At 43.2% G+C, this 17566-nt stretch overlaps 1 protein-coding gene across 7 annotated transcripts in view; it reads left to right on the plus strand.

The window, feature by feature from the left end:
• Positions 1 to 16947, plus strand: part of LOC137518257 (uncharacterized) — a 56928-nt gene extending 39981 nt beyond the window's left edge. For 5 of the 7 annotated variants that reach the window (XM_068235864.1, XM_068235868.1, XM_068235863.1 and 2 more), the window contains 2 exons: positions 14178 to 14340; positions 14703 to 16947. In XM_068235864.1, coding sequence (XP_068091965.1) covers positions 14178 to 14340; positions 14703 to 15531 — 992 coding nt within the window. In that variant the 3' untranslated portion in view covers positions 15532 to 16947. Of the gene's footprint in view, positions 1 to 337; positions 453 to 14177; positions 14341 to 14702 lie in introns of all 7 variants that reach the window. The other 2 variants (XM_068235869.1, XM_068235870.1) reach the window with 1 other exon arrangement.
• Positions 16948 to 17566: the final 619 nt, after the last annotated feature.

Below are 17566 nucleotides of genomic sequence, written 5' to 3' on the forward strand. Positions count from 1 at the left end.
TAATCTTATACATTATGTTGCTATCTAACTGTTTAGAGGGTACATCACACCGAAATATGTTTTGGTTGCACTTAGGATGTTTTGAAGATTACAGAGGATAGAGACAAGTGTATTTTTATTGGAAGTAATGGCTGGGATGTGATAGAATGTGTTGTACCTAGCCAACAAGCGCATATGACCCAAATAGTGAGATATGTTGGGATGACAGTTCCCCCATGTCATTTTATCGTTTTTAACTTTAATTTAAAATTCAACTCTAATGTCTTATTTTTAATGTTTGATCTATATGAAGTAAGATGTTTTAGTCTGAGCGCCATCTTGTTTCTTGTCTTTTAAGCACGTTACTTGACCTGAAGAAGCGACTTGCGGTCGCGAAACGCGTTGTCCTTAGTGCAATAAATCAATAAATAAATACGAATTTACTACCTTTTGTGTTTGAGTCTTCGCACCAGGTAAGACGTATTACGCTTACCCTTGATACATTGTTACTTTTATATTGTGCTGTATAGTTTGATCCGTAAGGGCGCCTCCTACAGTGGTTTATACTCTTAGTAGAGAATTCTGATAGATATATACTCACAAATGTGGGTTGCTTCAAAGGCCTCAATTCACGGAGCTTTATCAAACACTTTATCAAACGTTTGATAATTTACCCCATGGGTAAAATCTAATTTTGAATTCACTAAGGTGTTATAGATTTATTGAACGTTTTTTCGGTAAAACATTCGATAAATATATAACACCTTAGTGAAAAATTAGATTTTACCCATGAGGTAAATTATCAAACGTTTGATAAAGTGTTTGATAAAGCTACGTGAATTGAGGCCAAAGAGGCAACCAGTCGTGTATGCGGGTGGAGAAGTGCCGTCTCCACTCGGCCTTCTCTTGTGTGGTCTTGTTCGCAGGTCCAAAATGAAAATATATTCGAAACGCCTTAATCGTGAGACGTCGAACACCCTACTATGTAGGGTATATCAGATAAATTTGGGAGGTTGGAGGCGCCCGATTTAAGAGAATAAAAATACCATTTAAATGGTTTAAAACCCAGGTCAAATAATGGTATATCAAAGGTTAAAATATAATTTCATTTATTGGTTGCAAAAAGCACAATGACAATGCGTTTCTCGGCGTGAGCCGCTTCCTCAGGTCAAGTGTGTGCCTTAAAAAAAACAAGATATGGCACTTAGGATACTACTAGCTGCATAAGTAAAACAACATGCACAAAACAAATAATACATATATTCAACAATATCCATAAATCAAATAAAATTAAATCCATATATACATTAAGCTTGCGTCCTTTCAGGAAATTGTCAACAGGAATCAAGGTTCTAACCCCATATAGTCCGAAGCAATTCCTAAAATACAATGAAGCGAACACTAATGTGCCGCTGAGATAGTTCAACTATAACATTTTCATAATCTGATAGTATAAAAACATTAAACCAATTCATTTCATAATAGTGTGTAGCAGATAACAATTGCGCAATCTGGTTATGATTCTGCAATCAAATAATATAAAAACAAAATAAAAACAACAATTCATTGCAAAGTTGCATGCGAGGAATGCTCAATAATCAAAAATCAAAAAACAGTAAACAAGGCTGTTTGAAAATTAGTCTTCTTGTAGTTCTGGGCCAACCGCAGCTGTTTCTGCTTGGGAGCTTAGGTTAGGGGTGGCAGAGCTTAGTGCTGTAGCTTTGCCTCGATTAGCGTCAATCTCCGTGCGGATCTCCGCCTCTTCCCGCCCCTCTCAGTGAAAGAAGACTGAGAGGGGTGGGGACTGGGGAGAGGGAATTGACGCGAGTAGAGGCAGAGCTACAGCAAAAAGCTTTGCCTCTACCAGGAAGCGATCCCCGCATTTTGCCCCAGGGATTTGGGGGATTTAATTACATAATTGTGCCAGAGGGAATGCGGCATTTTAGCTATGCTGATATTGCTCAAGATAACTGTCAAATAAAAAGAGCATTTTTAGAAGGCCTCAGACTCTCTTTAACAGCTATATTGCTAGGCAATGCCCTAGTAGGTTGGAAAAGCGGAATTGTCATTCTCACCATATTACAGAGCCAGCCTTTAAATCACACCTCTGCTCCATAGCCATTTACACAGTGATTTAACAAAAGAGGTACAAAAGTGGTCATATATTTGTGTCTTACAAATCACTCAATACTCATGTCATAATAGAATCGTTATTGTTTAAACAAAGCTAAAGTGGAGGAACGACACAGTTACACGTGTCATTTATAGCACTCCACCAAGATGTACAGGCTTAAAGTAGCTGCCTTGCGGAGGTGTAAGCTACGGCCGTACATTGAGGTATAGTCACTTCTTGGCACACTTGGATGGAAGCCATATATTAACCCGACCCCTGTTTGAAGAGGCAGCGTCATCCATTTTGCTTTCAGAAGAAAACTTGTAAAGAATTTCAACAAACCTATGGATTGAATTAACTAATATGTACACATAAATAACAATTTTATTGGCACTCCTCTTGATGAATATTGCGTATAATGTCCCTTAATGCATCAGAGGAATTAATTATGCAGAAATGTTTAGACAAGATGTTTTATGGCTGAAATGACATCTTGTTGACTTCCTTGCAGTTTAATACTGAGATTTTATGTTGCTTAGGCTCCATTTAGTACAGAGAGGACTGAAGATCATTACCCATTCCAAACATCTCATGTTATTTTGTATTTTTATAAAATGTTTTTAAAATTAATGCAGGACTTTTAAGTATATGATCAAAACAAATACCATATACTAGGTAAAACATTAAAAAAATTACCTATGCCTATAATGTACTAATGATCAGCGGACCCTGGTCATTTATAGAGATTGTTGGTCTTATGTCTGACCAGATCCTGGAGAGATGTTTCTCAACATTTTATTGGTATGTAACCCTTTTAAAACCCTGTAGTCACCAAGTACCCCCTAGCATAGTAAACATTATCACAAGTACCCCTTGACAACAGGGGCGTAACAATAGACCCTGCAAGGGATGCCTCCGCAGGGGGGCCCAGAAGCCACAGGGGGCCCGTGGGGGGAAAAGTTTGAGAGACTGACAGCTAAGGGAACGAGAGAAAAAAAGAGAAAAAACGTATTCTGCTCTCGCACCATTGCTATATTGACTGCATGTGTCCAAAACACAGATAAGGACTCATAAACACTCTGGAATTTATACACTGTCCCTGCTCCCTAGGGTTCGTAAAAAACATCTGTCTCTCACTGCTGCAAAGATCTGATGGCTGCATGTAAAACCTAACAAAGAATAAGTCACATTTTGAAAAAACCTTTTAGACTTTCCCTTGTTCACTCTGAAAGGATTCCTAGATTCTTATCACACAGGCTTGACCTTATGGCCTCTAATTACTTTTACAACACAGCAGAGTGGAGATTGATGTCTACTGTTGCTGCTTCATTGAGAGCTTGTCTCATACTGAGTTAAAAGATCCCGTAATAAGAGTGAATCAATCAGTGACATTCTGAATGTTTTGCCAAAGTTTCAGTAAATACTATATGTTATGTTAAGCATGTCATTGTTTCTCCATATAGCATGTGCTCTCATTAAAGGTCACACACATCAGGTAAAAGTCTTTGGAAAATGAAAGATCACAGACCAATTTTACCCCCTTCCATGTAGTATAAGAGCCATACCTACACAGTCTATTCTATGGAGCTGCTGCACACACAGATGCTGTACACATGCAACAGATCAGTATCTGCAAAAGATCTGTTCCTGCCAAAGATCCGTTCCTGCAAATTGCATTCATAGTCTATGAGATCTGCAGATCATCATACACACCTTGTTTAACGGACATTCATCTGCAGATCAGTCAATCATCTGCAGATCTGAAGATCCATCCTGGTGGATCTGATCTGCAGATGAATGTCTGTTAAACAAGGTGTGTATGAGATCTGCAGATATCATAGACTATAAATGCATTTTGCAGGAACAGATCTTTTGCAGATACTGATCTTTTGTGTCTGTACAGCGGTCTTTGTGTGCAGCATCTTGCAAAGATTTCTATCTGATGGGGAGTGCAGCTCCATAGAATAGACTGTGTAGCGTATGGCTCTCATACTACATGGAAGGGGGTAAAATTGGTCTGTGATCTTTCATTTTCCAAAGACTTTTATCTGACGTGTGTACCCACCTTTAGTAAAATAATATGGCTGTGTGTGTATGTATGTCCTGGGAGCAGAGCTGTGACGAGGGGCTTGTCAGCTGCAAAGGGCTGGAGGAAGCCCCGGGTAAGTAGAGCTGGGGGTAGCATAGATTGCCTGACATTTCCTTTAGTCTAAGTGTTTTTATCTGCATGGGGAAAACACATTGGCCCTCAGTTTTCCTGTGCAAAAAGCAGGGGAGGTGGGGGGCCCCATCCAAAGTTTCGCGTGGGGGGGGGCCCCATCCAAAGTTTCGCAGGGGGGCCCAGTGATGTCTAGTTACGCCCCTGCTTGACAAATATATATATTTAATCGTAGTACATGATAATTGGTTCTAAAAAATTACCAAGCATTTACTATTGCTTTCAGTTAGCGAAAACACTAATTTGGTGTTGTTTAAATAAGATTGATCATTTTGTAAAACTCTAATTTGTTATTCTTGGTCAAGTATATCAAGCCCGAGTACCCCCTGGAACCATCAGAAGTACCCCTTGGGGCACAGTTCCCCAACCCTGTCCTCAAGGCCCACCAACAGTACATGTTTTGCAGAAAACCACAAACATGCACAGGTGATGTAATTAGTGTCTCAGCAGAACTGATTGCTACCTCTGTGGATTTCCACAAAACATGCACTGTTGGTGGGCCTTGAGGACAGGGTTGGGGAACACTGCCTTGGGGTACACGTACCACACGTTAAGAACCTAGTTACTAGAATAGCAAATACAGGTCAAACTCAACAAATTAGAATATCATGCAAAAGCCCATTTATTTCAGTAATTCAACTTAAAAGGTAAAAATAATATATTTGTTGTAATTTTGATGATTATGGCTTACAGCTTATGAGAACCCCAAAATCAAAATCTCAGACCATTAGAATATTGTTCAAAATTCTAGGCTCAAAGTGTCAGACTCTAATCAGCTAATTAATCCAAAACACATGCAAAGGGTTCCTATTTCATATATTAGTTTCACCTTTTAAGTTGAATTACTGAAACAAATGGACTTTTGCACGATATTCTAATTTCTTGCGTTTCACCAGTAATATATTTAACACAGATTTATTTATTTTTGGTCATTGAACACTGATGTATTCTATAGTTTAACCACTTCAGCCCACAGGTTGTTTTTACCTCATGGACGAGAGGAATTTTCACATTTCAGCGCTTCTCACATTCATTCTCCAATAACTTTATCAGTACTTCTCACAACAAAATGATCTATACCTTGTTTTTTGTCACCAGTTATGCTAAGTATTATTTTATTCTAAATGCATTTTAATGGGAATAATAATAAAAAAAAATCATTATTTCTCAGTTTTCGGCCATTGTAGTTTTAAAATAAAACTTTCTACTGTGGATGAAAGCCACACATTTTATTTGCCCATTTGTGCCGGTTATGGAAATGTTTAAATTATATCCCTTGTACAATGTATGGTGACAATATTTTACATCCATCACTATTTACAAGCCCATAATTTAATAAAATACCCTCTTGACATACTGTACATATTTCAGTCCCTAATGTGTGTAGGTGTAATTTTACTATTTGGGCACAAGATGTCCTCACGCATTATTTTCTATTAGTGTACTATAAGTACACATTTAGGAAGTAATACGTTACTTCGAAAGTGATGCAGGCATCTCACTGATGCCGGCAATCACGGGGACCTAGGGGGAGATGAATGAATGGGAAGGAAGCAAACGTTCGCACCCTCCCCAGCAGTTGGAGGAACTGCAGCTCCTCGGCAACAAGAGGGAAGTTGGCAGCAACACTCCAGTCTTCTGCTTCACAGAAACATGGCTCCACGGCGACATCCCTGATAGTGCCCTACATCTCCCAGGTTACAACCTTATCCGAGTAGACCGTGACATCACCCTCTCTGGAAAAAGGAAAGGTGGCTGCATCTATTTCTACATTAGCTCCACTTGGTGCCAAGAAATGTTCCCTGGAGCTCGAACTCATCCTTGTAAACTGCAGACGAATTTACTCGCCCAGGGAGTTCTCGCCCTATTTCCTTGTTGGCATGTATATTCCACCAGATGCTGAGGCTAAAACTGTTCTATGTGATCTCAGCGACACCATCACGCAGTGGGAGACAACTCTCCCAGGCTCACTGTTCATTATCACAGGGGACTTCAACAAGGTCAACCTCCACTAAGAGCTGCTACGCTTCCATCAGCATGTCACTTGCCCCACCAGGAATGCTAACACCCTTGACCACTGCTATACGGTACTGAAAGATGCGTACAAGCCGACCCAATAGGCAGCATTAAGCTCATCTGATCACTGCCTCATCCACTTGATACCCACTTACAAGAGACACCTGGAAACTGTGAAACCGGTCCTGAAGTCCACCAAGGTGTGATCAGAGAATGCTAAACTACAACTTCAAGCCTGCTTCGATTGCACAGACTGGAAGGTCCTGGAATCGCCGAACCTAGACAAGTGGGCGGACAACGTGTCCTCGTACATCAGTTTCTGCGGGGATCACTGTATACCAACGAAAACCCTCAGACTGTACCCGAACGATAAACCATGGTTCTCCAATAAACTACGACAACTGCGGAGGAACAATGAAAAAGCATACAAGTCAAGCAACAAGGTGGAATATAGGAGAGCAAAAAACATCATGAACAAGGCACTGAGAGTTGCCAAAAACAGCTATACAGAAAAACTGGAGCAGAACCTCCCCTTGAATGACTCAAGAACTGTTTGGAAGGGGCTTAAGGCCACCACTAACTACAAGCTTTCCACTCAGCATGCAACTCCCAGCACTGAGCTCGCAGAGAGCCTCAGCGACTTCTACTGCAGATTCAAGAACCAGCCAGAGCCACCTACCCCCGCCTCTGCCTCAGATGTCCGGTATCCAAACCTACCCCCTCTGGCTGTGAAGGAAGATGATGTTCTGCGGCACCTGTTGAGAATAAATGCTCAGAAAGACCCAGGCCCAGACAGAGTGTCACCAGCCTGCCATCTTTACTAAATCACTCCAGAAAGGCAAAGTTCCAGCGTGTTTCAAGAGGTCAACCATTATCCCTGTCCCCAAAAACCAGTGCATCTCTGACCTCAATAATTTCAAGCCTGTGGCTCTCACTTCTGTCATCATGAAAGAAAGTGCAGTTTTTTTCCCCTCCTAAAATCCTCCACGGAGTCGCTGCTGGACCCGTTCCAGTTTGCGTACTGAGCAAAAAGGTCCGCTGATGATGCCATAAACATATGTCTGGCGCTTGTCAATCACCACTTGGATAAACTGGACTCATACACCAGGATCCTTCTACTTGACTTTAGCTCGCCGTTTAACACTAGAGATGGCCCGAACCGCGAACGCGAACTTCCGCAAAAGTTAGGGAACTGGCGAACTTGGCAAACAGCAATAGACTTCAATGGGCAGGCGAACTTCAAAAACTTCACAAGAACATTAGCTCTCAAAAGAGCTGTTTTGGGGTACTTTTCATCAATAAATATCAGCACGGAGCAAGCTAACAGACCTCCTAGCTATCGCTTAACCCTATTTCTCCAATGTCTCTCCCTTCTCTCACTAATACAGCAGCAGCACACTCCTGGAGGGAGTGCAGCCTGATTTGATGCCATGTGTCTGCTGACTGTGATGTAGAGGGTCAAAGTTTACCCAATGATGTGGTATAGGGGGCGGGTCAAACTCGCTATGTGTTCGCGGCTCTCCGCGAGCACGAACCACTTAGGTTTGGGCCATCTCTATTTAACACCATCAGTCCCAATATACTTCAGAAGAAACTTGCTGCGCTTGAGGTCCATGCAACCCTGCGCCTGTGGATCACAGACTTCCTCAGTAACAGATCCCAGGCCGTTAAACTAGGGGCTATTCTCTCACAACCAAAGATCACAAACACAGGGGCCCCTCAAGGATGTGTACTTTTGCCATTTCTATTCTCCCTGTATACGAACAACTGCAGATCCACGGCAGAGTCTGTCAAAGTGTTCAAGTTCGCTGATGACACCACCATAGTTGAGCTCGTTACCAAAAACGAAGAGCAGGAGTACCGCCACCTGGTCGATAGAATTTGCCACTGGTGCAGAGAGAACGGTGTGGTCTTCAACACCGCAAAAACCGTTGAGGTGGTTGTTGACTTTAGGAAACACGTCCCCAACTCCAATCTGCATCAACCGCTCGGAAGTTGAAATAGTCCCTTGTGCTCGCCTCTTGGGCACAACCATCTCCAAGAACTTGACTTGGAAAACCAACACCACCTCCACTCAGAGAAAAGCCCAGCAGAGGCTATTCTTCCTCCGCCAACTCAAAAAGTTCCATATGTCCCAGAAACTCCTGACAAGTTACTACTTAAATCAAATCTCTCCTTTGCTCCTCCATCCTGGTCTGGTACGCTGGTTCCTCCGCCAGCGACAGGCACAAACTACAGAAGGTTGTCAGATCAGCGGAGAGGATAACCGGGAAACCACTACCCCCTCTGGACCTCCTCTACAATTCCAGATTGCGTTCCAGAGCACTGAGGATCACCAACGATCCCTCTCATCCAGGCTTTCGTTTTATCAGTCGACTCCGTTCAGGTCAGAGGTTGCGGTCCATTGCCACCAAGACCTCAAAGCACAGGAATAGCTTCCTCCCCTCTGCTGTCAAGTCTCTAAACTCTCTTCACACGCTCCTTACATCTGTTGATCATTCTTCCCTTACAAGCGAGTCTTGATAGAACTTGATTGTACTGATGCACCTTACGCTATCTGTAGCAAACTTTGGGTTAAAATTGCAAAATCGTTCATGATTGAATTATTGCAGGGTAGGGTTGTAATGTTTTATTTGCAGATGCTAAATTGTTCAGTTGAAATTATATTTGTATTGTATTTGTTGTTGTTTTGTATTTGTGTTATATTGTTGTATTGCGGTTTTCAGCCCTGTATGCCTATCCCAATTCTGGGCACAACCCACTCATGCTTTGCGAAATAAACGATTCTGATTTGGGAACGAGTCCTCCCAAAGACAGGCTGCTCTATACTGCGCATGCGTGAGCGACCTCTCTCGCGCATGCCCAGTATGGAGCGACCCGTCTTCTAGGGTACTCGGGCTCCCCGAAGACTTCCAAAGCTTCCCTCCGGCAGCAGAGAGAGCAGTACTTGACTAATTTAGTCAAATACTGCAATAGGGAATCCTGCGCTGGTCTGCAACGGGCACCAGGAGAGGAGAGGGAAGGCCCATTAAGACTCAGAGCCTTCTCTCTCCTTAGGTAAGTATCTGGCTTTTTTTTTCTTAAAGGACATTCAAGGTGAAAATAAACTGATGAGAAAAACAATTGTATCTGTCCTCCTTCTCCTAAAAATAACTTTTTTAGATATTGCACAGTTTTATTTTATATTTGAATCTAGTTTTTAAGTTTTTAATGTCTTGTTGTCTCTGCTCAATTACACCTTCATTGAAGTATGCTGGAGCTCAAATCTATGAATTATTGACCATTTTTTTCTATTTCCTCCTCTCAGAAGCCATTTACTGACAGGAAAGTATTTTATGGCTGTAATTACTTATCAGTGAGGGTTATGCTGTAGTCTAACCCAGTCTGACCTGGTCCCGACCCAGACAGAAATTGACCTCAATTCACTAAGATCATGCTGGAGCTAATAAGGCAAGAGATAACTTGCCACCACGCAGTGAGAGAGTTATCTTATCTCTCCATTCCTTAAGTTACTTCCTCTGTACTTAAGTTACCTCCTCTGTAGTTATTTTTACACACAGTTAATTAACAGCCTGTCTTTAACTTAAGAATTTTGGAGTTATTTTAAGGATTTAAGAGTTAACTTTAGAGATCTCAGGTTAACTTAAAGACAGAAGAGTTAACTTTAGGTTTGCCTGAGGTAAAATGTTTCCTAAATACTACAAGCCTCGTCACCATGGTGATAACTATAGAAACGTTGTTAAAGACAGGAGATAAGCTTAGTGAATTGAGGCCATTGTCACTTGCATACCTGATGTTTAACTCTTTCAGGCAGAGAAAGAAAAAAAGGAACACAGCCTAGTTATTTGTGTGCTTGGCACTATACATACACTTGTCTATCTCATCATGTCACATGTCACCTCAGTTGTCCTTTAAGCACGGTTCCCATTGACTTTAAAACAACATTGCAGTGTGCTTCTCCTTCATAGTGTACTATTTTTGTATGTCTTTTTAATGTGTGATGTTTTTTGGTAATTTGTTATATTTGTTAATAAAGTTATGATTTTAGCTACCATTGGATGACCTGTCTTCAGCATTCTTCAATTGAGCCCTTGGTCTTCAAAATGTTACATTGATAAATACCCCTTTAGGGCTCGTTTCCACTGTTGCGACGCGATTTCGCCGGCATTCCGACGCTTGTAAAAACGCATGCGGATGCGTTTCCGCATGCGTTTTTACCCGCGATTTCGCGTGCGATTTCGCATGGCAGGGTGCCATGCGAAATTAACCATGACACTGCCAGGGCAAAATAACATTGAAAAAGGTGCGAAATCGCACGCGAAATCGCGGGTAAAAACGCATGTAACAAACGCATGCGTTTTTACTATTAAATACATTAGCGGCGATTCGCACGGATTCCCGACGCAGGCGAATTCTGTGGGTCCCGTCGTGCAGATTTGGCCCGCCGCCAAATCGCTCCCGCACGCCGCACATGTGGAAACAGCCCCGGCCACTTCAGTGTAACAAGTGAATCCGCATCTCGTCACCGCATGCGGATTCGCTATGGTGGAAACAAGCCCTTAAAGTCCCACGTAGTTGTATTTAACCATAGAAGAAATGTACATCGAGACGTGGGAATAACCTATAAACTACTTTTTTTTAAATCAATATAAAATCTTGTTCCCCTTTACATTAAAAAGGGGGTCCTTTATGGCTTTGTTGATTCAGACTGTAATAGCTTGACAAAGGAGCTGGTCATCATTCCGAAACGTTGAGCATTGGATGGTGGCGGCTTCATTCCTTTCATTGATTCATTCGCCTGGTGATCGAGCAGCCTTGGCGCATCCACTATAGGGTGTGCATTTCTTCATTTCTTCCAACAAATAAATGCTTGAAATATCTTGCTTTGCATGTAATGAGTCAAATCCAATGAGTTTCAACCTTTAAGTTGAATTACTGAAATAAATGGATTTTTGCATGATATTCTAATTTTTCGAGTTTCACTTGAATAAGAGAACCCGAGGTGTGTTTAAAGAATGTTATCTGCATACAGAGGCTGGATCTGCCTATACAGCCCAGCCTCTGTTGCTATCCCAAACCCCACTAAGGTCCCCCTGCACTCTGCAATCCCTCATAAATCACAGCCATGCTGTGAGGCTGTGTTTACATCTGTAGTGTCAGTCTCAGCTGCTCCCCCGCCTCCTGCATAGCTCCGGTCCCTGCCCCCTGTCCCTTCCCTCCAATCAGCAGGGAGGGAAGGGATGCAGGCGGGGACTGGAGTTTTGCAGGAGGCGGGGAGAGCAGCAGACTGAGGGCTCGTTCCCACTATCGCGAATCCACATGCGTCCAACGCATGCGGATTCGCACATGTAATGTAAGTGGATGGGCCTGTTTCCACTGTTGCGTTGTTGTTTTGCGTTTTTTGGTGCGGAGAAAAAACGCACAAAAGAGCCAACGATTTCGCCTGCGAGGCGAATTCATGCGAATCGCATGCGATTCGCATGTAATGTATTTGATAGGGAAATCGCATGCGGTTTTTCCATGCGTATTTGTATGCGAATTCGCATGCCAAAACGCTTACAATAAAGTTTTTTTTTTCAATTTTTTTTTTTTCACAATTACCCACACACCTACACAAGCAAGGCCTTTTTTCCTACTTCCTGTGTGTGTATTCCAAAACGTCTGGCAGCCATGGAATACAGTATAGAGAGCCTGGTAGCCTTGGTACATGCAAATCCTTTTATATATGATAAAAGGCTGCCAGGCTATAAGGACAAAGCACTTATTAACCACCCTGGCGTTCTATTAAGATCGCCAGGGCAGCTGCATGAGGGTTTTTTTTAAATTAAAAAAAAACTATTTCATGCAGCCAACTGAAAGTTGGCTGCATGAAAGCCCACTAGATGGCGCTCCGGAGGCGTTCTTCTGATCGCCTCCGGCGGCCAAAAGTAACACGGAAGGCCGCAATGAGCGGCCTTCCGTGTTTTGTTTACTACGTCGCCATGGCGACGAGCGGAGTGACGTCATGGACGTCAGCCGACGTCCTGACGTCTGCCGCCTCCGATCCAGCCCTTAGCGCTGGCCGGAACTATTTGTTCCGGCTGCGCAGGGCTCAGGCGGCTGGGGGGACCCTCTTTCGCCGCTGCTCGCGGCGGATCGCCGCAGAGCGGCGGCGATCGGGCAGCACACGTGGCTGGCAAAGTGCCGGCTGCGTGTGCTGCTCTTTATTTGATCAAAATCGGCCCAGCAGGGCCTGAGCGGCACCCTCTGGCGGTAATGGACGAGCTGAGCTCGTCCATACCGCTAAGGTGGTTAAGAGGACATGGCACAACATAGCAGAGGAATTCACTCCGGATTGGGAGGACTTGTCATCGTCCAAAAAAAAGGTGGAAGGTGAGTGTTGATCTGTGCACTTGTAATATGTTTTGTGAGTATTGTGATTGTTTTATATGAGTAACGGCCCATAATGTGAATGCCAGGTGCTTGCCTCGTCCTTGCCACAGGCCACTGTACAGTCACACTGCAGATCGTACCCTGTGTGTAACATTCAACCCTCCCCCCCCCCCAATTGTAGGTGACTCATGTAAGGGAGTAACATAGATGTGCCTGCAAAATTTATTATGAAGTCCAACAAATTCACAACCCATCGGTTCTGCAGTCGACAACTGGGGGATGATCACGCACCGCGTGTGGCGCACGTTGCCTAATACACGCACTTCCGGCAGATGTCATGTATGCCTAGCATTTGTGCTATGGGGTTACAGTTTGTATACGTACATAGGTTGATGTCATTATTGTTGAAATGTGCCTTAATGTAACGTCAAATTACCCGAGCACCAAGAAGCATGATGTATATGAATGTGTTTGAGCTTTCACTCAAGCAGTCAAAAACAGTGTTACGTTAGAACATTTTATTTGTAGAAAGCCTGAAAATAATGCATTTAGGTCTACAATCTCCCAGCTGGTCTTTGGAAGAAATGCGACATACAGTCGCGATTACGGATTGCCTCATTCGTGTGCTGACCTCCACTCCAAGTGATGCCACTTAGCGGTGGAACCTGAAGTGCATTCACTTCATCCACCGAGATTCCTTCTTTTTCTATCACGACATTGTGAAGGATGCATGCAGCTTTGACCACAGACACCGCATTTTCCACTTTCAACTGGATTGCTGTATGCAGCACCCTCCATTTGTTAGCCAAAATGCCAAAACTGCATTCCACCATTCGTCTGGCCATACTTAACCGGTAATTAAAATGTCTTGTCCGGTCATTCAAGTGAGTGGCTGAGTATGGGCGCATTACATGTCTGGATAAAGCGAACGCCTCATCACCCACAAAGGTGTATGGGAAAGCTGGATTGGTGGTCCCAGGCCATGGGCTTGGTGGCGGCAAGTCCAGCGTGCCATTCTCCATGCGATAGCACAAGTTGGTGTTCCGGAAGATCTGGGAATCACTTGCTGTTCCATACGCCCCAACGTCTATGTACAGAAATTTGTAATCGGCATCAGCAACTGCCATAAGGACAATGGAAAAAAATTTCTTATAATTAAAATACTGACTACCGCTGTGTGGTGGCTGCACGAGTCGTATATGTTTTCCATCCACTGCTCCAATGCAATTGGGAAACCGACACTTGCCCCAAAACTTATTTGCAACCTCCTCCCAACGTTGTCGGTTAGGGACGGGCATAAAAGTGGCATGAAGTTCTCGCCAGATAACGAGACACGTCTCCTTCACAATGTATGATATTGTACTTTTTCCCAACCGGTAGGCAAAATGCAATGATGCAAATGATTGGCCAGTGGCCAAAAACCTATGGAGAAAAAGGAATGTGCCATTAATGTTATGTTTTCTTCTCTTTTGTCTACAGTCAGATTCTATATGAATAAGTGGAGATCCGTAAGGGACACTTACAAAAAAGAATTGACGAAACTAAGGAAATTGGAGAAAAGTGGTAGTGCTGCTCCAGCTCCACCCACCTACAAGAACTTTGAATTGTTGTCCTTTCTGCGCACCATATATGAACCACGAAGGTAAAGTTAAAATTTAACAATTCTAATTGTTGCCTACTACAACCATTTAACCACGATCCTTAACAACACACATACATTTGACAATGCCACACACGGTGAGATATATAGTATGGCTGAGGGAGGCCTAACAGCTGCTTAGCTCGTACATAACATTTTTATCAGGCATGAAAGATCAGTTTGCTGTTCCAAAAAAAAAAGTGCGAGGTCTACGTCAACCATACTCTGTACCCCTATGTGTATGTCAATGGCCATTTCACTTCGATATGTGTTGCCATGGATACTGGCTAATTACATGATGTACAGATCTGTTGCCACATATACTCAATCATACATTGGGGTCTGTGTTTTCTTTTGTTTTTCAGAACAGAGGATAGTTTTTCCACTTCAACTAATGTGGAGGTCGACAGCGACAGTACTTGCGCTTCTGGCAACAGCAACTCAGATGCTGGCGACAATGTTTCAGAGGTGCCATCCACTCATACAAGTGGGAGTGTTAACTCCTCACTTACCACAGTGAGACCGCGGCCTAGACCAGCAAGTAGGCCAAAAAGAGTGAGGCCTGCCGTAGTGGAGGAGGAGAAGAATGTACATTTGGCACAAATGAACAAAACTTACCACGAAATTTTGGAACACTTCAAATCAAACTGTGAGAAACAAAGGTCACCAGAGGAGAATGTGGTCTACAAAATCACAGACTCAATGGTGCCTTATCTACTGGACATTGACCCACGTTACTATGCTGATGTACATGGGGAATTCATTGACGCTGCTAAAAAATATCTTGCAAAAACACGGCAAGACCGTGATGGCAACCAGGGTAATAAGCAGGGGTCCAACTTAGAGGGTAGTGCTTTTCGTGGTCACAATCAGGGAACATACCAAGAGTGCTGGCCCTCTGATAACTCGATGCCAGTTCATCGGTCAGAGCCGCAACACTCGTGGATACACCAAGGGCAACCGTACAGTAGCATGCCTCCCTCACAGATGCATTCAATGGCCCGGCCACACAGAGAAACATCATCTACCTCTCGGACGGGACCAGATGTGGCCGAAATGTATCATAGGAACCCCACTCAAAATCCTGAAACACGTTCCTATCATAATTTAGATAGGCCATCAGCACCCTGTGCTTCACAACCCACAGAATTCTCCATGACGAGATTCATGTTTGATTATGATGCTACGGAGTAATTAGAACATGTTACATATTTGCTTTTGTTCCTCTCATTATGTACTTTTGAGTTGCATTATGCACAGTCCGTTGACTGCACTACAGAGGCATGTACCTAAGCCATCATACAAACTTTAGTTACAAAATGTTTAGTGTTGTAAAGATTACCAAGGGAAACGATTCCAGGACCACAGTGAGTGTCCTTATGTTTTGTTGGTTTTGTTATAATGATTTGGTGAAGTCATACAGTGATTGATTTGCCATCAGATGCAAAGAAAAGACCCATCACTATCATGGCTGCCTTTACTACAATCAGATTTAGCCAAAAATTCTGCATAAAAAAATTTACAATATGTGAAGCTGCAGCTCCTGCCAGCTGCTCTCCCCCTATACATTTCGTGAAGGTGGCCCAGGGTTGTCTTTGCTGCGCTGCACAGCATCCTAGCATCCCCCACCGCATGTCCACATCCCACCGTACAATATACTTCCTGTGTCACTCCTTTCTTGCAACTTCATGGTCAGCAGAGTGACACCGAAAGTATAGTGTACTCTGGGATGTGGCCAAGTGGTGCGGGATTGTAGCATACAGTGCAGGTGAGAAAAGATAATCCGGAGGCACCGATAAATACTGAACGCTAATGATTGAAATGTACGACCTCTATTGTTAGCCTCATGCGTGTGTGGACGTACATCTCAAATGAGCTGTAGCTGCGGCCATGCCGCCTTTCCTCTGTTATATGCCGATTGGGCCGATGAAAGTGGACCATTCACACCACATCTCAGATACTCTGTTTGTCTGTATTACGGCACAGTCATGTGAGGGGATCTGAAGCCTATTTGATTGCCTCCTTTCCCTGTGTATTACATTGACTTACATCGCAACACTGGGTCAGGAGGCAATGAAAGTGGCTCCTGAGACACTCATATGACTCAGCCATAATAAAGAACCACACAGTATGCATCCGGGGGATCACAAAGAAAGGCGGTTGTGGAGGCAAAGTCGATCGATGATGTTCACATTGGAACATCAGCCTCTGCTCCTTGCGTGGCTGCAAAATGTTTGCCCTTCAGTTGTGAAACTGTATGTATGTGCTTATGTGATGAAAAACATGCACATGTGTTCAAGCACCATTGGTGTAGCAGTATACTTCTCTTGCTGTACCTTTCAAGACAGGACTGTAAGTTTTAAATTTAACACCCATTCAACATAAGCAATGAATAACGAAGTTGGAAAAGCAGATGCAGATATTTTGTGGACACTTTGTATTATGTTTTATGCTTTTGTGTTAGTTTCCAAAGCTTGCCAATGTGACCAAAAGGTAGCTATTTACAACATGTTGGGCTACTTGCAATTTTTTTTTTCATTAAGAACACAAGATAGCACTTACTACAAATCTATACGTTACCAAAACATTATATTAAAATAATTAATGTTTTCATGTTGTCTGTGTCCTTTGTTCACCATTTAAAATCATATAAAATATGTGTGTGGCCCACATGAAGTAGAAGAAGACGGAACCCGCCTGCCTACTGCAGCAAAACCACTACCTCCTGAGCCTATGATTAAGTTCCATTGTGACACTTATATAAATACGTGGTCCCACACTTACCCCCAACAACAGGCAGCATAAAATGCATCCACACGTCTACTTTGCATCCATTTACATCCCTATGGTTTTGACAATGCTAGTTTGTCCTCAGGTCAAAAGGATAACGCAAATGAGAACAAAGCTGATAATATAGCTGATTCTGCATTGATGACAGTGCTGACTCACAGTAACCAGTCCTTGCGAACTGCTGGGTGGTCCCTCCACGTGGCCAAAGCCTCTCTGCCTTAACTGCTGCATTGATGATGTAAGTGGAAGTGAAGACAGAGAGGCTTTGGCTACATGCATGGTCAAAATAGCGTATGTTAAGGACGACCATTTAACAATGTGCCAATGACAGACATTTAAGAGGGCTCCTTCTCACCTTAGCGTAAGCAGAAGTCTCTCCTCCGGGATCACAGCATTACGGTACCAGGTATTCTGCCTACGTAAATGTGCGCCCAAGGTC

The sequence above is a fragment of the Hyperolius riggenbachi genome, chromosome 5 (genome assembly GCF_040937935.1).
Source record: "Hyperolius riggenbachi isolate aHypRig1 chromosome 5, aHypRig1.pri, whole genome shotgun sequence".
NCBI classification, from domain to species: Eukaryota; Metazoa; Chordata; class Amphibia; order Anura; family Hyperoliidae; genus Hyperolius; species Hyperolius riggenbachi.